Genomic DNA, 24,593 nt, shown 5'->3' with positions numbered 1-24,593 from the left:
TTAGCCTCAATTTAAAAAAATTATACAAAGTCCCAATGGAACGTTATAACAGAAACTGAATTATAATGGAATATAATAACCTACATCTGCTGTTACTAGAACAATGACTTAAAATGCTTGATTTTAAAGATATAGCTTTACTTCTATCATTAGGAAGTTCATCTGGGTGAGCAAATGCTTTGGTTTGCATTTTAATATATAATTTACACTTCCTGAAACAATTTTCAATTATATTACAATTATATTTGAACAGGTTTCCAAAATTTATAGACCTGTTATCTATTTAAAAACTTATGTGAAAATTTAATATTAGAGAAATGTTAGTCCAGAATTTTATATACTAATAAAATACTAACAAAAATGCTTTGAAAAACTGTACATAGGAAAATAAATACACTATTAGAAATATTTATGGAATTGCACTCATTAAAAATAACTTGAGGAATAGTATGAAACAAAAGTTAGAAAAAATGAAAAACCAAGTGAATCTAAAATTGACAGTCATTTATACTGCAAGTAGTAAAAAAAGAGGGAGTCACACATATATTTTAAACTAAAGGGACACAAAAATCAACTTCTGGAATAATGCTACAAAATGTAGTTATTTTAATAGGGTTTTATAAAAATACAAACCATACAAAACAAAAATGATTTGCATATTGTACTGTTACGTAGTTTTAGACATTTAGTATAATAATAAAGCTTCCAAGAGAATTTGAAAAACAAAACTTGATTCAAAAACCATTTACCTGTATGTTCCATATACAGTATAGTACCCTGAGTTCAGTAGTGTGCTGGTGAACATTTAAGAACCAACTCTACTGGCTCCATTTCCTGTGCTGCACTATGCTGCTAGCTGTGGAGCAGCTAATCAGTGGGCTAGGCATCCTGGCTCAGCTCTGCTCTCAGCCAGCTTGTAAAATTCCAGAAAAGTTAACAACCAGTTATTGTGAGCAGTGGGAACTAGCTCTTGTACACCACTGCCTAAATTGGATTACATCTCTCACTAAGAACTAACTAGGGCTGATGGGAACTGCAAAAAGCTTACAACCTAATGTGGTAAGTTACAGCACTAGCCCCTGGTAACCAATAGTGGGGGTGGTTAGCACCCCTGGGGAATTATTTAAATTAAATTAGATTAAAATAAAAATATCTTATCTTGGATCTTATATTTATATTTATATTTTTTACGAAGAATATTGCTTTTGTTGTATTTTAATCTGTAGTTATTTTACTTTTATTGTAAACCACCCAAAGGTGCTCTTAGTGAGATGGGTGGTGACGAAATATGAAATATAAATAAAATAAAAAATGGCAGTACCATCATCATCATCATCATCTTATTAGCACCAGAGAGGAACTATCAAGACGTGTCTATAAGGCTAGCTAATATTTCACTATGTAAACAGTAGTAATAACTGCTTCCTTTCTACCATTTAGTTTTGTTGACTGTTTGGATCATATCCGTTAACAACACTGTTTAGCAGCCTATGGCTCCAGAGTGGCAAGTGTCTTCCCACTTTCCTTTCTGCAAACTGCATTTCTTGACTGCATATCCTAACACATTTAAACAACCCTACAGCGTCTGTCTTAAGTTTAATACCAAGGGGGAAAAAAAGCTTATCTACTCCCACATTTGGTAATCCTTCGAAAATCACTGTGCCCTCCATATGGATAATCCATCCTTGCCCTACCCCCCCTACAGCCTTCAGCTTAGTTTTTTAAAAAACAACACTATTAAGTACACCTCCTGCTTTAATGCTTGTAAAAGCTGAAGACAAATAAGGATATCCAATGTATTGTAATAAATGATTAAAAAATGTGAAACCTTTGGGGGGCTGAGCATATGGAATGTCTCCACAGAAGGGGAGTCTTTTTCCCTCTGTATGGTCTAAAATGAAGGAGGAGAAGCACCACATCAGTTGACCTTTTGTTGCTCTTTTTCACATTGTTAGAACTGTATTAGGGTTTCCGCTGCCATGTTAGATAAACAACATTCTTTAATCAAAAGCTGGTAAAGAACTTTTACAAACAACATGCAGCTTCAAGCAAAGCTTTTCACGTGTGGGTTAAAAGCTTGATCTGTCAGCTATTTATATACAATTAAAAGCAAAAGAAAAAAAAAAGGCCTGTGCTGAGCCTTAGCACAAGAATAAGAAAAAGAGTGTTTTCTTCTTTGTTTTTCATGAGCCATGAAGTCAAGTTAGACTTAATGAACATGAGCACATGGCAAGCACAGACTGTAACAACTGATGCCAGAGAGGTTGAGAACAAGATAATGTTGACTGGGGTATTCTGTAGAATGAGTATGAATAAAAGAAAATCATGCCTTGTTAAAGGAGGGAATAAACTTTAATACTTGCCAGCTTTTCTTGTTCAATTCAGCAAAATTATTTTTCAATGCTACATTGCCTGGAAATAGCTGTCATATGTTTCTGCTCTGGAACTAATGTAAATATCAGTACAAATTACAGATTTACAGTTGTATTCCAGTGATATTCATATGTGATCTTATAATACTATCATCCATTCAATATCCTTAACAGCATTATTGCTCTTGTCCAATAAAATGTAATCAGCTTTATAATCATAAAATCAACGGCAACTCTAAAATGTAACACTGGGACATTAGTACAATCCAATGATGTACTAATATGTGTATATAATGTATAGCATTATGGGTCTTTCATTTATCTAATAATAAGATCAATTTATAAAATGGCAAATATCTGTACTATAAATACCACATGGAAAGGGCATTTGATTAGTTATGTTAAAAAATAATTTTGCATTCAAAACTAGGCAGCATATAAAGTTACAAATGTTTAAGAATATGTAAGAATGCTTTATTATGAATTAAATGGCTGCCAAATTGAACAAAAGCACAAAAAATTGGCTAGTACTTTCTTTTGTGAAAAGGAAAAAAGGGTAACAATCAATATGGAGTATCACGTGCATCTTACCATTTCCTGGGCATTCCTGCACACAGCCATATCGGGATCCAGCTTTTCACGGGCAAAATAATTTTTGTCCTTCATCTCAGATCTGAGTGTCTGTCCTCTGATCAAGTATATGTTAGCCACATAAGGGACATTCCATATACCTCTATGAAAGAAATGGCAGATGGAATGGAATGGAAATATTCAGGCAGTTTGGCAAGGTTTTGGCTCACAATCCCATTACTTCTCTCTTAACCTGAGTGAGAGTATACTGTCAAACTTTAACTATACTTTCTTATTTGGTATGAAGTAGGAAACCATAGTTAAAAGCTTTGGGAGCCACCAATAACATAAGCAGCTTCCTAAGTGATTACTATCCTGACTTTTTCCAGAAGTGTTCACTATAGTTCGGACAAAATAAGAAACTATAATTAATGAAACTTATATATAAAGCTATTAGGGCCATGTGAACTCCACCAAGCAAATTTCAGTTTATTATTCAGCACAGTCAATATCATTCATGAATTTTGCAAATTTGCAGAGCTCATTTTTAACCTTCTGTTGGGAGGTTGTCTTCACCCTCAATAACTGCACAGATATAGTTTTATTCCAGTTCACTCTATAGCAAACAAATTACTCTGCTAATACACACACACACACACACACACACACAGAGCAATATGTATGCATGTATGTATGTATGTATGTATGTATAGCGCATTAGCAGAGTAATTTCTTTGCTATAGTTAGCCCATCAATGAACTGGAATAAAACTATGATAGGAACACAATCATTTTCATGGTTGTTACTCTGCTTTGGAAGAACGCCACAAAGCAAGTTAGCATTACTGAATTTTACAGAACACTGCCTCTTTCCAAGGAAATCAGTTTCTTGTTGAATATCTGAAAATGGAATGCACATTGTAAATAACTCTGAAATTAATTTCCAGAAGGAGCTGTAATTTGTTCCATGTCCCAGTACACTGCTTCATGCAAAAACAATTGTATAAAATTCAACGATCAAGGAAAACACAAATTATTTTATTTCTAATTCATAATTGAGTAATCGATGTCTCTATATAAAGAACATTTAACTTTTAAACTTCGTCATGTGAAAGGTAAAAGGTCCCCTGTGCAAGCACTGAGACATGTCTGACCCTTTGTGGGGATGATGCTTTTGCGACATTTTCTTGGCAGACTATAGCAGGGTGGTTTGCCATTGCCTTCCCCAGTCATCACCTTCCCCAGCAAGCTGGGTGCTCATTTTACCGACCTGGGAAGGATGGAAGGCTGAGTCGACCTGAGCCGGCTACCCGAGAATCCAGCTTCCGCTGGGATCGAACTCGGGTCGCAGGGAGAGTTTTTGGTTCCAATACTGCTACCTACCACTTGCACCACACGAGGCTCTACAAACTTTGTCACACAATTATACTTTTTAAAAGCAGTGACAATTTACAGTTTAAAAAAGCACAATGCTAACAATTCACTTCACACTATTTGCACGAGTATTTCTAAAAAAAAACATTCAGTGAGCATTGGCCATACTGTAGCCTCCACAAAACGTGGTAACTCTTAAATAAATGACCACAACTAGGCAAGGAGAAGGCTGAGATTTCCTAGATATCACATCCTGTAACAGACATGATTTGAAGGTAGTGTGCAAAATATTTTGATGTGACCCATTTCAAATTTGAAATAGCCCATTTTGATTGTGAGAAGCAGTCCCAAGTGCGAAGTAGGTTGTTTTGAGCACTTTAGGGAATGATCAAGACGTTTCTGAAATGCCTGAAAAGGGGCATTTCACACAGAAAATGGGGTGTTTCAAACTTCATATGAAATTGAAATATTAAAATATTTTACACATCCCTAATTGAATGTTTTTTTTTTCATATTTTAAGCCTTCAGCAAAGAAAAATGCAACATAAATTTAACAAGTTTATTAAAACTGTTCATACTGGATAACCAGAAAACTAAAAAATATAGTTGCCAGCTAAGACCTTTGCAGAGTAAGGCTAACTTACATTCTGTTTCCTTGGACAATATCTATGTAGTCTTCAGATCGTGCATAATACCCATCAGGACTTAATGCACCCCAAAAGTTAGACCAGAGCTTCCCATGACGCATTACAAGAGGTGCAATCATCTTTCTGTAAATAATAGCAGTAAGAAACATGACCAGGTTGGAAGTTAACAATGAAGGCTAATATAATAATATTAATAGTATGGCATAATAGTCACTCATGCTCTGGTTACCTCACGACTGAATTACTGCAATGCACTCTACATGGGACTGCCCTTGAAGACCACCCAGAAGCTACAGCTGGGTCAAAATGCACTTGTGCAAACAGTAACGGGTGCCTCAGTGTGCCCATATGTCACTGCTGCTATGCTAGCTGTATTGGCGTGCCAGTTGGCTTCTAAGTACAATATAAGGTACTGGTTATTACCTATAAAGCCAGCATGGCATAGGGCCTGGATATCTGAGAGACCACTTGTCTTCAGTTGTTTCTGCCCTCCCAGTACATTCCAGCACAGTGGGTGTGCTCCAGGTCCCCTCCATTAAATATTGCCATCTTGTAGGATCTAGGAAGTGTGCCTTCTCTGTTACGGCCCCCACCCTCTGGAACAACATCCCAGCAGAAATAAGGATGGCACCATCTCTCCTAGGGTTCCAGAAAGCTTTGAAAACTGGCTTTGGTCCCAGGCCTGGGGTTGATGCTTGCTGTTTGTTTAATGGCCCCTATTTTATTTTCTTGATTTTGCTGTTTATTAGACCATTTTAGTCTGCACTGTCTGACTTAATGTTTATAGCTGTTTTGTGTTTCTTCTAGATTTGTATGCTACCTAGAATAAATAATATACTGACATATATAAGATAGCAGTATGAATGTATTCTGATAGTCATACAGGATTCAAACATCTTTTCCAGGCACCACCAATTAGATGCCCAAAGAAAACTGGCAGTTCTATATTGTACACAGGCTCATTCTGGATTCATACATGAAGATTTATAAACATTCCAGTAACAAAGAAATATCTGAAATACAGCGACTTCAGGAGCCATTAACTGAAAGCTAAATACATGCTTTGCATGGACTGTATATGACCTTAAATATTATCTCTGGCATTTTCACTGAAAAGCTGGAACAAGTAGAAAGATCTACCAAAGTCCTAGGGAGGAGTTGCCTGACAGAGTAGACAGCTGCTGGGTGAGATGGATTAATGGTTGCTGTTAACTGCTCACTGCCATGTAATGAAATAGATTCTTATATTTGGAGGCAATTTCTTTTCAAATTCAAAAGCTGAATAAATGGCTTTTGAACAAACTTCCTGAAAAAAATTACTGAGATGGAAATATAATATACCTACCAGTGATCTAATGAACAGAGAACTTGATGTTGACACACAAAAAAATGTTTGTATTATTTTCTCTAATACACTCTGCATGTTCTTCTAAAACTAAAGCTATTTCAAAGAATTATCAAATAAATCTAAATTAGAAATTGAGATTAGACTTAATACTATTCTCTAACTCCAACCATTTTTCCCCATATTAAGCATACCTATTTTGTTCTATAAGAAGCCTCAGGGTATTTGGATTTGTTAAAATAACATCTGCATCAATGCTGAAATAGTAGTCACACCCATTATTTTGCCGACAGATATCCCTTGAAAAACAGAATAGACAGCAAAGCCATTAGTATTTAAAACAGGCCAACATCCAAATTGCTCATAATAGCTATAGGTGTGTACATATGAAGCAAAGAAATGCCTCTTTAGAGGCATTCAAAATCCCATTATCAACATCTTCCACAACATTTAAACAGTTGTATTTATAACAGACACGATAGAGAATGCTCCCACAATCCTGCATGGTGCTTTTTCCTTCCAGGGTCTAGGACTACAGATCCCAAATTGAATGTGAAAAATTAATTCAACATGCGTAAGTCCCATCAGGAAAAGGCCTTCTGTTCTTTGGAATTGCCACATAGATCAGCCATTATACAGAGGTAATTCTGGAATACAGTCCTGTTCCTGAGAAGAAAAAGCTACCTCATCCAGATTTGGAAGCTTCCTCTTCTGCTATCACTTCAAACAGCTTTTCAGGGCTCAAAATTAAGTCTTTGAGCTTTGGGACAGGAAAAAATGGTGGAGACTCAAAGTATCTATGCCATGGTGACTTCCTGCACGCACCTAAGCAAGGATGCTCATTATATTACCTCCACAATCAAATACTGATGACACCTTTGGCAATAATGCCTTTTTATGATGAGAAAGAAGATCTGAAACACAAGTCCAGAGATACAGAACTTGTGCTTACTTTAATAGCTCTTCAGGAGAGATCAAGACAGCTTTATAAATTCTGAATTTTTGATGAATGATTTATTTCATATCTATTGATTCTCTATTTTTATTGGAAAATTTTCTGCTATTTTATTTGCTTTTTATTTTTTTGCTTCATTTTTATTTCTTGTTTGAATATTATTGCTGAATGTTGAGTCTAAAAAATAGCTGCTTTGGAACCTTCTGTTAAAAGTTAGTGAATGAATTTGTTAAAACTGAAAATAATGAATTTAACAGACAGGCTGATGAATAACCCACACCATCTGCTCTATTTCAATATATTTCTCCATTATACTGAAAAACATATTAAATCCTAACTATTAAGCAATCCCACAAAGAGAAAATGTGTATAAATACATAACTGAGATACTTAATTAAAATGATTATATACACACACACACACACAGAGTGTGTGTATGTATGTATGTATGTGTATATGTATGTGTGTGTGTGTGTGTGTCTGTGTTTGTGTGTATATATATATAGATGTGAATTGAAACCCTCTAATCAAGATCAATACATTAGGATTTCTTCTAATATATGCAGTTGAAGGATAAATAATTAAAATTAAATTACATCCCCATGTTCCTGGCATCAGCTTGACTCAGATTTTCTTCAGGTCCAACAATTTTTATAGTTTTAATTATATTCTTGGCTTTTTCCCAAAAGTTTTTTATATCCTTTTCATGATAAACTTCCTGGAAGTGTTTAAAAAAAGAGAATTAATGAGAAATCAGGAATACTGTATAAGAATTAAACATGCAGTAAAACAGACAGAAGACAAAATGGAAATTGAAATCAAAACTCTACAACTCTGGAACAGATTATAAATTAATTATTCTTACTGCAACATTTTTGTTCCAGATTTTTCCTCAGAGGGGGTTTACCTGGGAGTTGGAGTTCACCACACTGAGATCAAATGGAGTACACACACACACATACACACACAAAATATATACAGACACAACATGTTAAAAAAGAGGATGGGGCTTCAATTGCATGATCATAGGCTCTATCTTAATTGTGACCCCCTTTTCACTTGTGGATGCTCCTGCCTCTACCTGCAACTTCAATACCACTTAGAATCTACTCTCCAAGTACAATTACCTTAAAATGACATTGTGAACATTGCATTGGAATTGGCTCTATTTTCTCTATTTAATGATGTTCAATGGGAAAAAAAAGGGGAAGATTCAGATCTCAGACCTGATGCCTCAGTGAAAAAGAGGTGGAAAACAGGATCTACAGGATGCACATAATAATTTGAATAAAACATTTACCCAGATTGACAAAACAATCTACACCTCCACCCATCTCTACCTTCTGTAGTTAGACTGAAAAAAAAAAACATGTTCCAAGACCCTAAACAGCTGGAATAATTTTGGAGAATTATTTAGTATTTGCGAGTTTAATCCCTCCTTCCACAGAACTCTAAATACATTCAAAAGAAAGCCAAAGGAACAATTGCTTCAAGATTTGGTACGAATAATGCATTGGAGAGAGAACAGAGACACTAACTTGGGATGAAATTCTACTATGAACATATACAGTATAGGCACATTATACCTCATGTAACAGAAGAACCATTTAAATGTTTAATGTTATTTTATTGTCAGTCTGTATTATTAGATTCAGTCACTTACTGATTTACAAAAATTACAATTTAATCTCTATTTATAAAGTACTTACATTATTATGAATGAAGAAGCTAAGTTTTTCTTTTGCATACTCCAGACTCAGTATTCTGTCTAAACACTTTGATAGGAAAGGAGTCGGTTGTTCAATGAAAATACCAATTGTTACTGTTGGAGCCTCCTAAAAATAATAAAAGTAAAGGTACAAACAATGAAAAGGATTCATTTCAAAATCTTTCATTGTAAAAACAGTGAACTATATTATGTACCTTGGAAAAAATGCCACTCTTTAATTTAAAGAACAATTCTGAACTAGTATTTCTCACACATTACTAAATACTTTAAATTATACCAAAGAACTGATGCATGAAATATCTTTATAAACTACTATAATAATTATTTTTGCCAACAATCCTATAATTATTTACCTAGGAATAGATTCCACTGAATTTCATGGAACTTAACTTTTAATAGACATGTATAAAATAGTAATAATATGTATGCATAGTCTCCAGGTCTTGTTTTGGGGGGGAAAAAACTGGATTGGACCCATATTCAACTTCAAGGTGTCAGTTTTAACCTTTCAAAAAATGTAATTCAGAATAGGCAATCTTTGGAGGGGGGGCAAAGATTATACTCCATTATGTGTGGCTTTCCAGTAGCCATATCAGTAAAGTGGATTAAGTCCAAAGTAAAACTTCAGTAAAATTAAAGCACAAAAAGTTAAATATGAACTTATGTATAATGCTAGGATTATATTTGCAAATCCTTTAACTGAAAATAGATAATGCTATCAGCTAGCATAAATCTTAAAACCACTAATACCATTCTTCATCTTGAAATACAGGTTTATGTCAACTAGAAATGTTCAGAATTTCCCTGTACCTGTTTCAGTTTAATAATCTCTCTCAACACTATTCACAAAATGAGAAAAACAGAAACTATATGGTATTTATATGTGTATGGTAATTTATATGAGGTAGTTTATATATGGTAGCTTATAACAAGTCAACAAGCTCCACTTCCCTATGCACTGATATTCTTGCCTATCAAAGCAAATATTTGTAGCTCATATAGTTTATATACCGTGGCTTGACCGCTTGTGTTGGTAGGGGTGTTGTTCTCTCAACACAAGCAGGGCAAGCCACAGTATATAAACTGAGGGCAAGGCCCACTCCCTCTTCGCACTGAAGATGTTGCCTAGTCTGGCAATGAAACATCTGCAAGAAAACAACAAGGCTCAGAGAGCACCAAGGGCTCCACATTCTTACCTAGCTTGGTAATGAAATGTCTGCAAGAAGAGAAGCAAGCTCAGCGAATAGAGAACCCAACAGTTCTCCTACCATAGCTGTCTCCTAGGATAAATTACTGCTGTGCCTCTGACTGCAATCTAGGCACTGCCCAGGCTAGCTTCTGCCATGAAGCCTTGGGTACTTTATTCCCCCCCATCTGAGCTTTCTATGCTTTCATGAGATAAAACGAGTTACATTTTCAACCCAGATTATAAAAGCCCTGACAAAAACTGAGGCAGCAAAGGATCCCATATGCTATCTGTTGCAGGATCTCTATTTTGCTTCTGGGCTTTTGGTGGTATCTCCCCCATCTTTAAGTATGGTTCATGAGATCAGAGCTGTCACAGAAGCATCCACCAGGGAGTGGGGCCAGGTGTTAAGTGAAGCTAGGAAAGTTATTGGACTTGACAGCCAAGAAGAACATTTTTTGACAGTCAGAAGAAAGATTCTTTTGCCTCCTGGGGATCCCCCATTCTGCCTCAGTGATTTGGCCTACTGTTCTGGGAAAGAGAAGCCACTAAACAGAATTGCAAGTCACTGGGGACTTGTTTTCTGCGTTGGGTCCATTATGGTTCTGGTTCCTTGAGACTCAGAGTTTTGAAGATTTTCTTGAGACACTGAACAAAGTCTGTTTTTTGCAAGGGTCTGGTGAATGGGACTGGCTATTAGTTTTCTTCTTTGACCAGCTTCTCCTCCTGATCTGACTGAGTCAGAAGAGAGACATCTGAACCATACAGTAATGAGTGGGGACTGGTTTCCCCTACTTTGCTTGGATGCTGGCTCTTCCATCTACAATATTGGACTGCCCCTTGTCCTTTTGGTGAGGAGGTGGAGAAGGAGAGATGGGGAGAAAAGCTCCCCAATGGAACCTCCCACTTTTTTTTGCTGCCCCTCATGAGATGGTTAGTCACTGGCATGGGCCTGATCCAGGAGGATCAAGTCATCCAGCTTGAAATACCAATGCTTTCCCTGGTAATCTCTGGAAACAGAAGGTCAGGGGTTTCTGATAGAGAGAAAACTGTACATTCAGTCCTGAACTTCCACATAATGTTATCATTATTTTCACATAACAGAAATCAGTTCCCACCCTCGTTTTTATAGATAAAATGGTAGCAAAATAGAGAAAAGACAGATGAGAAAATCTGGTGAAGGCAAGGATATGAAAGAAGAGCAGAAAGCTGTAGACAGCTGGATAATACTCTTATCATTTATATACAGACTTCAACCACATGTAGCACATACTTACAGGCAATGTAGCTAGTTCTAGTAAATCTGTGTCACAGTTACCACATCCTGTTTCACGAGTCCAGCCATTAGGTATATAATTTCCAAAGTAATTGAGATTAAGCTAGGTTAAGAGAAAAAGAAAAAAAAAAAACACTGCCAAGTCAATTCTACAGATTAGCATTTCTAGCTTTTCAGTAAGATCCATTTAACAAAGCTGTGCTGCAGTTCCCACTTAATGGACTAAAGGGAAATTAGCTATGAAATTTCATGAAATGCATTGAGCCTTCCTACCACTGCTACTATGCTACCAACAAATGAACTTCTATTTTACTGCTCTCATATGGAAAAGCTCATACTGAAATCAAGTCTATATCACCTACTTTTGTTGGGCCATTTCCATGAAGAGTGACTGGCAGAGTATCATACATAGAATTCCTAGCTCTGGCTCTTCCATCTTCAAATTTCAGAAGAACTTCATCTGCAGCCCATCAAAAAGTTAGTAACACATCAGTTGTAGGTTACTTAAACAAGGATGATACAATATTCTTTGCAGCTTCCTAAGCATCCATAGATCCTCACCTAATCTTGTAATTTCCAAACTGCTCATTCCAGAGTTCAGAAGGAACATGTATATCATAAAAAGATATTAAAAAGCCACACTCTTTAAATATAATAATCACTAAAAATATTCAAATAATAATAACCCAAATGAACAAGCCCATTCCTTTCTTGTAATATTGAGGAATAGGGTGTCCTCTCCCCCCTCTTTTTGGTTTGGGGAATTTAGCATCTATTCAGTTTCCTGAAATTCTGTGGAAAAATTATAAACTGGCATATTTTTTTCCTAATCTGTTCCTGTTCATTCCCTTCTTTTATTCCTACTTCTTTTATCAGGAAATACAAATGAAAAAAGGCAGATATTTAAAGCAGCTTTTAAAAATCTAGAATTAGTGTTCAATTAATTCCAAGCCTTCTTATCTTGAGATTCAAGTCTTCCTTCATAAATAAGTGAAGGATGGACTTCAAGCTCTGTTATCAATGACCAATAATTTTATAGAGGGCTTTGAAATCTTCAAAGGGGTGCTTCACTTTAAAGTTTGTGATGCAACATGGCCTCTTCACATTCCCAGCATTCTTTCCCAGCACTTGTAAAAATTAAATGAGCCTTCCATGTAGCCACAGTTCCTGAGCAGAACTGTTTCTCAGCTCTGGCATGTGACTAAGATAAGAGATGGATGTAGTGGTGGGAGAATATCACAAGTATTGCAACATTGGGATACAAATGTGACCCCTTTGGCACTTCCACCATAATGATGCACCCAAGTACTTAAAGGGCAGAGCTTATGTCATGATACCACAATGTATGTTTTGTCATTGCTGTAGATCCCCATGTAAGAGACACCAGGAAAAACTTGAGGCAATATGAAGTGCTTCATGGAGCAAATGGCATTTCAATTTACATCCAGTTCTTCAATCAGGCAAATCTAAGTCATCTCACATAGATCCAATTCCATATCATGGGCAAGAAATGGCAACACTGGCAAAGAAGAAGCAATAATAGGCATTTCTTCATCACTTAATAGGTACTTCAGCATACATACCAACAGCTCCATTTAGAGTTTGGAAAATATTGCATTTGTGATCCAAGGTAATATTGATACGTTCCTAAAGTATAAGAACAGAAAATATGGTAAAAGAGGCTTATAAATAAAGATCTGTATAAAACTGAATTCAAATAGTGTTATAAAATGACCAGATGTTTCACTGGCAATTCTTTTAAACACACACACACATATACAATTTCATCCAGATCTTTCACAGTGCTCCATATATCTTCATAATTCATCATGTCATCCAGACTTACCCTCATGAAGAATATATACTTTGTTAGCACATTGTTTATATGTCACTAATACTAGAGATTTGCTTTCTGTTTCAAAGGCCGAGCAAACAGAAGTTCATGACTTCTCAAAGAACAGTCACTTGGCAGTAACAGATTAGCAACTTTAAAAGATCAGAATAAGAAGTTGAAAATGGACCATGGTACAGAGAGCAGTATAATTAGGGCTGCTACATAAATTAACTTTGCTTGTTTGTGTTTTTCTAAAAACAGCAGCAAGGCATGTTTTTAGAAATTCCTGTCCTCAGATCCACTACAGTTTAAATCAGTGAAAGAGCCTTGGGATAAGTTTAGCAACAACAGCTAATTCCATTCCTTTTTTAAATCTCCAGGTGGGGATGGAAAAAATCATTTAGTAGGCTGCAGACAGTTTCATATCCCAGTTTCAGAACATACTAGGGTTCAGTACTACCTTTTCCCTCCTGGAATGTACTAAATCAACTGCTCCAGAGTAATCTGTCATATTCTAGAAGTGAATCTTCCAGAAAAAATCACGGGCACTCTGGAGGCTGTACTTAAGGCTTCAGAGAGTACAGATGATGTACCCCTACTCTTAACAACATGCATTGTTAAAACCAACTAACATCAGCAGGTATGTGAGAAAGATCCCAATAATCATATCCAAAATGCAGTGCTAAATATTTCAACTGTCCCAATGTTTTTTCAGTGACTTCAAGAATCTATCCTTGAGCAGAGGAATTACATATACCAACTACATCAAGAAAAACTGAAATCATTTCCATCAGAACAGTCAACATAATTACCCATAGATAAAGCAAAAAGACTTTTTACCATAATCAGTTAACTAACTGTTCAAATGAAGAAAGCTGCACCATAATGCTGTAAGTTTTTATGGTTAATATCTGAAATAATTTTGCCACCCATCCCTTTTTTTTTTGCTTCCCCTTCTCTTTCTTTCTTGCTCCATACAAAAATTCATCTGAGAATATTATACCCCATGCATCTGAAGAAGCATACTGTAATCCACAATAGTTGATAGGATAATACTTTTGTTTGCTTTTGTTATGGTGTCACAAGATTAATTGCTGTCTCCCACTGGAAATTGCCATATTGACATTGGTTCCTTTTAATTTTTTTTCCCAATCCAATGGAATGTTGGAAATAAATTATATAAAGGGATTCAGGACTCTCTCAGCTGAATAATTTTCCAAAAGCAGAAAGGAATGAGACTACATTTGATATTGTAGGAGAAATCAGCAAGACAAAGTTACACTTCAAAAGCAAGTTGGATTCAACCAGGCTATGAGTATTAGAATAATCTATAAATCTTCCCTATATGAGAGGTGGTTGGGCATCAGCTAAAAGGTTGCTGATTCTTCCGTTCCCTCTTCTATATCATGTGACCTAGAACAAAGCTATTTTTTAAGTGTTGGACAGAACTGCAGAAACCATGTTATGTTGTCCCTAACTTGTTTAAAAGTAAATTTTTATATGAACTGCTTCAAAATAAATAAATTTAAAAAACTACCCACAGAAACTTGCAGGGTTAAATCCAACTACTAGTTATTCCCCCTTACTTTGACAAGACTCCAGCTTCTGGAAAGGACTATGATATAATCAGTCTTAGATGTTAGATACTGTATATCTGGAACATTTGTATCTAGAGTACAAATTTACTCTATATGTACAGAGCTATATGGCCACAACTCCAGTGAGTTTTTCAGATCTCTAAACTTTTGTATAACATTTTTGTGATCTAGTATATAGTCACCTTATATTTTGCAAATATTTGTTTCCAAAAGTCCAGACACAAAACCATTTAACCTGCAAGCTATGGCATTTAAACTAAATATTCATATTTTTCAGCTAATGCTAGAATTTCAGTAAGGTTCTTTATTCCTTTTTACCCTGGATTTTTGGAGAGACATACCTTAATTAACTGTATTGATTACTGATTCAGTTCTACTTACCCTCTTTAATGGATCAATATAAATTTTTGTATAAAAAAGCTGATCATCATCATTATCTTGGAGGTTCCATTGTTGCAGAATATCATTTACATTTGGAGAATAACCAATAAATCCTGAAAGAAACCATAAAAAATAATTATTTGATACTTCCTAGGACACTTACCATTAAACTTTAGGGAAATTTTAAAGTCCTTCTTGGAGAAGCTGTATCCAATGTCTTGCTGGAGATTTCTTTGTATTTATTTCTTCAAATATATTCTGTTCCTTTGCTTTCTTGCTCTTAAATAGAAAAACTAATCTAGGTATCATTCTACTTCTGTTAATTGTTTGACAGAAAACTAGGTTGGGAAGATGGCATGACACTTTTTAACTTGGCTTTATTCAAGTCACAATACCCGAGTGAAGAAGCACTCAGTACCCAAGGACAGTAGCAAATGAAATCTGCTGTCAAATCCTATGCATGTCTTCTAAGAAAATCTGTCAGAAAGGGCCTTCTGAAGTTGACTCCATTCTCTAGCATAAGGAAGAAGGCCTTCTCCTGCATCATTCCCATACACTGAAATGCACTTCCTTGGGAATTCCCTTTGGTCTTTGCATTTTAATGAACAGCCACAATACCTTTCTTGCATCAACTAAAAACATTAATTATTAGTTCAATGTTTACCTTAAACTAATATTTTAATTTTGTATGTTGATTACTGTAAGCCCCTTTGTAAACCTAGAGGAGTAGAAAGGTGGGTTATAAAATAAAATTAAAAAATTAAGAAGTTGGATTTTCTGACACATAACGGTGCATAGAATCATTGCATACCATGCTGCACACAAGAGCACATATTAAAGATATCTTAGCTGTGATGGCTGGAACACTCATGCATTCACTCAATTACGACTGATAAGCTTCTGCTTATAAATCTGTTTTAACGAAGCGTAGCGTTCAGTACAGAGAAAAAGTTGTAAATGGAATTTCCTGCACATTTTTACATTGTAAAATCACAGTAACTTCAATGACCCCCCGCACTGCCGCCTTAGGTATGTGGCCCCTCCTACTCATGCCAGCAGATGGCTGTAATGGTTCTTCGCAGATGACCTTGGTGCGAAGAGCAGCTAGCCCAAACAAGATGATTCACACTCCAACCATGCTCCTCCTCCCTGCTTTTGAACACATTGGAAAAATCAAATATTTCCTAATGAATTCTATTCTTGATTTATGGTTCATTTTTCCTAAGACATATAAATTGATACAACCTAAGAAGCTGATTCAATTCCTGTTCTTACCTGCCACATTTGTTATTGTAAAACATTGGAAAAGTACAATTTTAAAAAACTAAAAATTAAATTAAAATTTTAAAAAAGTATAGTAAAAAGTGAAAGTCATTGACTAGTTATATTTAAAGGTGTGGAAAACTGTCATGTCCCCCGTGGCGATGTATACATACATCACAACGGGGAACATGCCTTTCTGGGGAAGGGAAGGAAGGAGGAAACAATCAGTGCTAATCCTGTAAGCACTGAAAGACAAATACAAATAAAGGACAAAGGAGCCACACCTTTGCCCTGACCCGAGAAGCCATCATCATATCTCCCTGACATCTCTGCATTACCATGGGGGACACACCTGCTCCGGACACAGGAAGAGGACAGAAGTCATCAGCGCTAATCCCCCTGATCGCCCATCGAGACTCCAGAATCGCCCCGATCGCCCATCAAGAGTCCGGATCAGGACTTTGGGACAATGGGGGGTGGGGAAGGATCAGGTCCGCACCGCGGGTATTTACCGGCTACCTTGCACGCCATGTGCTCATTCCCGTCTTTCTCAGTGTATGCATTCTATTCCTAATAAACCAGAAATCCTTATCCCTGGCTAGTGAGTCTGTGTTTTTATTGGAATAAGGGCAACCATCACAAAAACTGTTTTGGCACATCAACAAAGAACTTTGAAAAACTCTAGCAAAGGATATATAGATATATATTTACTCACATCTGGTCACCATTTCTTGGCTAAACTAATTCGATCTGGTAGGTTGGGTATGCTCTGGGTCCCATCAGCCAAGAAATGTTGGTTGACAGGGACTAGAAGATGTGCCTTCTCAGCCGTTGCGCCTGGCCTCTGGAATATTCTCCCTACAGAGATTAGGATGTCCCCAACCCTGTTGGCCTTTCATAAGGCTGTGAAGACCTGGCTATGTGCCTGGGTCTGGAGTGCCAAACATGTGAATGGTCCCATTTCTTGGTTATATTAACATCTATGCACTGCTTACTTGGTGGCCATGTATATTTATTCTGTAATTTAATTGTTTTAATTGAAATTGTTTTAATTGTTTTATAATTTTTATTGTTGTAAGCTGCTCTGAGTCACTTGCTGAGAAGGACAGCTATAGAAATCAAATAAATAAATAAAGTTTTCCTAAGTGAATGCCCTTACCTGTAAAAATATCAGTCTGGGCAGAAATAGTGCACATGTTAATATGGGGTACTTAAAATATTTGCATTTTTATTTAAGTTCTGTCATACAGAGACATATTTACAGACACATGTATGTACATTTGGACAACCAAGTTATTTCAGTTCTTTTTATTTATTTTTATTCTGTATTTTTTTAGTTTGCAAACAATAAAAATGATTAAAAAGCACTGAAGCAATGAGAAACTTTTTTTAAAAAAACCTTACATTTTCAGCCATCATGCAAAAAAGATGAATGTCTGAAAAAAATCGTTATTTATGCAACAGCCCCAGAATTATTACATTAACCCTGAAAACAAGGGGATGTCACCTGAACTCAGCAGGCCATACGTGGCCAGCAAACCCTCTTTTATGACACCAAGATAGCCCACAGCAGCTCTGTTTTCTATCATTTTTGCTGCAAAGGAAATAAAATCAGTGTGTCAAATATCCCATGGGCTTAATTCACCTATTATTTATTCTTGAAAAACTTCAAACCAAGAAAAATCAGTATAATTGCCTGCCCATCTCTGCTCTGGTGATGTCATCAGTTCACCATTACTTTGGCTGGTGAAAAAAAAATCAATAAATGTCTTAATACGGCAATACAAAGATCAGTGCACTCAAATATATGAACATACTTTTGAATTATATACCCCAAACCTGGGGCTATATAAAGAAATTTGAATTTACAGAGCATTGAGGAATCAAAGAAGATCCTTGCTTTATGTTGGAAAGATATGGGTACCTCAATCTTGGATTGCAGATATGCATTAACTTCCTATTTATGAGCTGCTCCTTTATTGATGTAACAGCTGATAAAATTATTTCATGTGGTTAAATTTTAATGGTCTAGGTCTATCTGTTCAGTCGTGTCTGACTCTCAGTCACTTTGTGGATCAATGCTCTCCATGCCTTTCTATCTCTTACAGCTTCCTTTAGTTCCATCAAAGTCATTCCAGTGTCCCTTCTGATGGTGTCAAGCCAGTGAGTCGTAAGGCAGCCCCTTCTTCTTTTACCACTGACCAATCCCAGCATAACTGTCTTTTTGAGTGAGTCAGCTCACATAACATGACTGAAGTATGACAGTTTTTGTTTGGTGGTCTTGGCTTCCAGGGATATTTTTGGTTTGACTCTGCCTAGGACTTCCTTGTTGGTAATCTTCGGTGTCCAAGAGACGCATAGTAGTTGTCTCCAGCACCACCATTCGAATGCATCTATCTTTCTCCTATCTGCCTTCCTCAAAGTCCAAGTTTCACAACCATACATTGCTATTGGAAATATGATCATATTAACTAGTCTGCATTTGGTTGGGAGGCTGATATCTTTATTCTTCCAGATGTTATTTTTTTTATTTTTATGTTATATTTTAATATATAAACATATTTTATATTATATTATTTGTATGTTTATTTTTAAATTTTAATGATTTCTTTAAAAAAGAACTAGGGGAAATAATTATGAAATACTAGATAAACATATAGAGATCTAAATACAGAGATAAAGAGATGAAAAAGCTATAGACATAAATTCTTTTTCTTTCTGTCTGGTTTTATGTTGTTCCTTCCCTTCTTTTTTGTATATGAAAGTGAACATGAAAATGATATATTCAATTCAGTTTAATGTGTTTATTGTTTTGACTACCAGTCATAACAAATAAAATATACATTAAAATGTACAAAAATCAGTAAGAACATTAAAACATTGTTATTACAGCAGATAAAATAATGGAGAAACATTAGGAACTTTTTATAAAATCACCTCTCAATTTAGCAGCAGCCCGTGTAAAGCTTGCTGATCTCCACAGGAGTGTTTCCTTGTCTAAATTCATTAAATATTAAATTTTATGTGAATCAGGCCAAAATGATTTTCCTATCAAGAGGGAGTCCAAAAATTTTCCATGTGCTGAAGGGGAAATAGGGCAGTACAATTAATAATCTGTAAAATCTTCTATAATTTCCTTGGAACATGGGCCAAAGCACATATTATACAGGATATTAAGAAATCGGCCCTCTCTAGTTGCTAAGATAACAGAATTGGAAGACGTGGCAAAATTGACTTGTTTGATTAGAGATAACTATGTTTATTAGTGCCTGGGAACCCCTTATGACTTTTTGCTGAAAAAAGAAAAAAATGAATATGTGATTTATGGGTTTGAGATTAGAAAGGGTAGACTATGGAAAGAAGGAAATTATGTTGTAACCATAGAGAGAGAGAGGGTAAAATATAAATGTACTTGTAACTGCTGTTAAGAAGACTGGAAGCTGCTTCTTTATAACTTTTTCTTTTCTTTTTTCTATTTCTTTCTTTGCACTTATTATTACTTTTCTTTACTTTCCTCACTTTACTCTCAAAATTTGTATTGTTTTTATTCTTTTAAAAATTTCCCCATCCATCCATCCATCTTGGCCCACTCTAGTTGCTGATACCATTTGCTGGAACCATAATCTCATAAAGTGCCTGTCAGAGGGATAGCATTATAACACACCTCAGATAAAAATTATATATATCTATATCTATATCTATATCTATATCTATATCTATATCTATATATAAGGGGACACGGTGGCGCTGCGGGTTAAACCGCTGAGCTGTCGATCGGAAGGTCGGTGGTTCGAAACCGCGTGGAGGGGTAAGCTCCCGTTGCTAGTCCCGGCTCCTGCTCACCTAGCAGTTCGAAAACATGCAAATGTGAGTAGATCAATAGGTACTGCTTCGGCGGGAAGGTAACGGCGTTCCATGTCGTCATGCTGGCCACATGACCCGGAAGTGTCTATGACAACGCCGGCTCTAAGGCTTAGAAACGGAGATGAGCACCGCCCCCTAGAGTCGGACACGACTGGACTTTACGTCAAGGGAAACCTTTACCTTTACCTATATATATATATATTAAATAACTGTGCTCTCTCAACATAGAACATTGTCGCCTTTAAAATATGAACAGTGAAGTCTTTGCAGAACCAGCTGGAATTCCAAATTATCCAAATGGCTAAAACACCCACACAGAGACACCCCATCTTAGTCCAGAATAACAGAAGAAATCCATTCACTTTGCATTTTAAAGCTAATCTACCCAATTAGCACTTTTTGAAATGCACACAAACTGGAATGTCATGCCAAAGCCAAATCTATAACATGGGATTACAAGGAAAAGCACGCACAAAAATTGATGTATCAGGGAAAAGTATGCATAAGATAACAGGAGAAAAAAAATTACATGTATCAAGATAAGTAAGTAGACTGGTTAGAGTCATTAGATGGTGGATGAGCAAGCAGCCAGCAATCATTTTAATTTCTTGTAATGTTACAGAAATATGCTATGTCAGAAACACTGAGGAAATTCAGTTCTGCCCAGGAAAGGACAAAGGGGAACATGAATCATTCCAGTGCAGAAAGATTGTAGTTCCTATATTTAACCATCTTTGTTAGTGTCACATAATAACAGGTTATCTGTGACAACTGTCGCATACCTTGCAGTTAGGGTATTTTTAGGAATGTGCAAATTTTCCTAAACAATGTTCCCTGCCTGAAAAAAAATATTCTGAGGAATTTCTACAACATTCTTCAAATGAGTTAGTTCAGTAAGAAAACCCCATGTTGCTTTATAAGTAGTTTGTCAGCTTCTATCTAAAGTGTTTTTCAAACTTGGCAACCTTAAGATGTGTGGGCTTCAACTCCCAGAATTCCCCAGCCAGCATAATGTACATTTCCTCTTCAAAATATTTCAAAATGTAACTAACAAAGAAAACAGATTTGTATAGCCTGCCATTTTTTCCAAGAGCAGGCAAAGAAGACCTTTACCTTTAAAAAATACTACTTACCTCCAGCATTAAGAAATCGTTTTCCACTGCGGACAATTGGGTATTTGTCAGACAATCTTTTATCAGGCCATATCAAGCCATCTGCTGCGAATATGACTTTGTGATTCACTTGCTGGAATTTCTTCAACAATTCCTCAGGTCCTCCAGCAAATATAACATCATAGCTGAAGTTTGAAAAGAGTGGAAAAGGTGACTGTTAAAAAGTATTTCTACACTTCAACAGCAGCATTCAAAACTGCAATAAAAGAGAACGATGCTACCTTAATACTGTAAAGACTCAGATGTTATTCAGATGTAAGCTTTACATTTAGAAAATGAGACAACTCCACTTTTTTATGCACTATTCACTTAGTCTTAATTAGGATCAGGTTCCTTCCAAATTTTCATTCAAAGCATGTCATGCTTTAAAAACATATAGGCTATCCCTCTCCTCTATAGGCTTTTGTCCATGTGTTGCTCCAGCCATTTTTTTTCCATTCCTAGCTTATTTCTAATGCTGGAGCCAAGTAAGAGAAAAAAAGTTCCTGAAAGAATTGTAGAGAAATAACATGGAAGAAAAAGAGCATTTACTATGCTTTTCAGTATCTTCCTTTTACTGTTGCAGTCAATGTGTAAAAGCCTCTTTAAAGTTCCTCAGTTTTCTTCCCCTTTAAGCGGCTTTCCATTTTTTGCCATGTTTTCCAAGTGCCTGAGAATTTCCTTTCTATTTGATTTTTCTTTTTTTCTTTTCTTTTTCTTACTTTATATTAGTTTGTATTAGTTTTTATCTTCCTTCTTTAAAAAAAAATTAAAAAATTATATAAAATATATATAAAATAAAAGATTCTGTGGGACTTCCAGATCCAGACAGACGGCAGGTACTGGCCAATCAACCAGACATTGTGGTAGTAGACAAGGACCAGAAGACAGTGGTGGTGATAGATGTAGCGGTGCCAAGTGACACCAACATCAGGAAGAAGGAGTATGAGAAGCTGGAGAAGTATGAGAAGCCTGAAAGAGGAACTACAGAGGATGTGGAAAGTGAAGGCCAAAGTGGTCCCAGTGGTGGTAGGGGCACTTGGGGCTGTGACACCCAAGCTGGGAGAGTGGCTCCAAAAGACCCCAGGAGAAACATCAGAGGTCTCTGTCCAGAAGAGTACAGTGCTAGGACCAGCTAAGATACTGTGCAGAAGCCTCAAACTCCCAGGCCTCTGGTAGAGGACCCGAGGGTGAGGAAGACACATACCACTCATAGGGGTGAGAAGGGTTCTTTGTTTTTGTTTTTTTTGAAGTAAATCTGCAGCTGCAACAATTTAAGAAAATTACTCTTCTGTGTTCTCTCCAAACCTCCTGAAGAAAAATATCCCTATAGGATCTGAGAAGCAACATCATTGAAATGGAATGTTGTCTTACAATCATTTTCATCTTAAGAGTCAACATCTTATTTGCGAGCATTTAAAATTATCATAAATTAGTGCTGTCTTAAATCAGGGCTCATCTAAGTGCAGCAGCTATGGGATTAGGGTTTTTTTTTCAGATATTTCATGAAAAAGATTTTTACTTCTCATGTTCGTAGAAAGAACAATTTGACATGATACAGCTGCACAAATCTATATTCATGTTATTAAATAATCTACAGTAACACATGTTGTTCTGTGGGATTAGAATACTTTTTTTTTAATTCACCAAGAAAAAAGCCTACAAAATTGCCATGATTCCTTCTGGTTAGAACTACTGCACTGCAAACTCACTAAAATCAGAGAAGCCTTAGAACATGGTCAAAGAGATGACCCAATCCCATTCAGGCAAATCCCAACTCTAGCACCATTGTGCTGTCTCTATCTTACTTTCTCTGCAAGTGCAATTGATAAAACTGCAACTCAGTAACATGTGGAGACTGACTGTCTTTCCTTAAAGTTATAGAATTAATTTATTATATCCATAACCACTGAATTACATTAATTAATTTATTTGTGTGCTTGTTTTATTATAGATTATTCCTAATTGTCCTGGTGCAACTCTTCAAATATTGTCAAGCATGCCCACTCACCACTAATGTAGATACAATTCCACTGTATTCTCTTTCTTCTGGGGCAGGAAAAACCAGAGACTCTCGGCAGACTCCATCCTTCCTTATCTCCCCTTCTCTATGTTATCGCAAAACAGCTATATTGTAGGTGCAAACACAGCATCTACAGACCCTTGCAGTTTATACATTCAGTTCCCAAATGGACAGGGGTGTCATGTTCACTGTTTCAATGTGCACTGTACATTGTAACGTTTCACATGCCATGGTGCTGATGCGCATTTCTGTTGGGAGGGAGCTGCTGGGAAACCTTGTGCCAAGCTCTGTATCTATGTTTATTTCAATGGAATGTGTTTGGGTTATGTGCTCTGCTCAAGGACTTTTCCCGCGGACCATCAGAAGCCGTTAGGAGCACCTGGGATTGTGAGCCTGGGAAGATTCTACGCGGGGAGGGATCTCGTTTGTACCGAGGGGTTTTTAGTTTGCTTTTGGCGCTTTTTTCATTCTCAGCTTTCTTTGTGAACCTGTATACTATTCTTTAATAAATCAGATATCTTTGTGATCCTGCTCATGAGTCTGATGGTGTTTAGAATAGGCAATCATTACATAAAGCTGAGAATGGAAAAAGCACGCAATCATTACAAGGTGGGGGGAAATACTTTTTTTCCTTCCATTTTTGTAATCATGAATGAAATAGGTCTGGGCAGAAATATACCCTTTACCTATTCTGCTTTTAATCTACCTTTTTACTTTTCGCATTGCATTCTCTCACTGCCGCTCCAGCTGTTTGAAATATTTCTGTTTTTTTTCCATCTTAGTAGTGTCCATGAAACAGAAAATGTAATTTTGCTTCCACCCTGAAACAAACACACAGTGTGTTTGTCACAGAAGTTCTGCCAAGCTGTTCTGAATCGGCCATTGGCCACGATTGGGCAAAAAAATAAAATAAATCCCAGAACTGTCTGTGCTGTTTGGATTTTGGCTAAAACAAAAGCTACAGGGATCCCGGAGCAATCTTACAGGGCAGTGTTTCTAAACCTCGGCAGCTTTAAGGTGTGTGGA

General features: G+C 36.3%; 1 protein-coding gene across 1 annotated transcript in view; it reads right to left on the bottom strand.

The window, feature by feature from the left end:
* Positions 1–24,593, bottom strand: part of PLOD2 (procollagen-lysine,2-oxoglutarate 5-dioxygenase 2) — a 43,174-nt gene that overhangs the window by 7,949 nt on the left and 10,632 nt on the right. Inside the window, exons 3-13 of the mRNA XM_063306620.1 lie at positions 21,527–21,690; positions 15,267–15,379; positions 13,037–13,100; positions 11,816–11,913; positions 11,455–11,556; positions 8,972–9,097; positions 7,859–7,980; positions 6,502–6,606; positions 4,960–5,085; positions 2,964–3,105; positions 1,829–1,891 (exon numbers count right to left, since the gene is read on the bottom strand). Coding sequence (XP_063162690.1) covers positions 1,829–1,891; positions 2,964–3,105; positions 4,960–5,085; positions 6,502–6,606; positions 7,859–7,980; positions 8,972–9,097; positions 11,455–11,556; positions 11,816–11,913; positions 13,037–13,100; positions 15,267–15,379; positions 21,527–21,690 — 1,225 coding nt within the window. The remainder of the gene's footprint in view (positions 1–1,828; positions 1,892–2,963; positions 3,106–4,959; positions 5,086–6,501; positions 6,607–7,858; positions 7,981–8,971; positions 9,098–11,454; positions 11,557–11,815; positions 11,914–13,036; positions 13,101–15,266; positions 15,380–21,526; positions 21,691–24,593) is intronic.

This window comes from Candoia aspera, chromosome 6, assembly GCF_035149785.1.
Source record: "Candoia aspera isolate rCanAsp1 chromosome 6, rCanAsp1.hap2, whole genome shotgun sequence".
Lineage (NCBI taxonomy): Eukaryota > Metazoa > Chordata > Lepidosauria > Squamata > Boidae > Candoia > Candoia aspera.
This window is presented reverse-complemented; position numbering and strand designations above follow the sequence as displayed.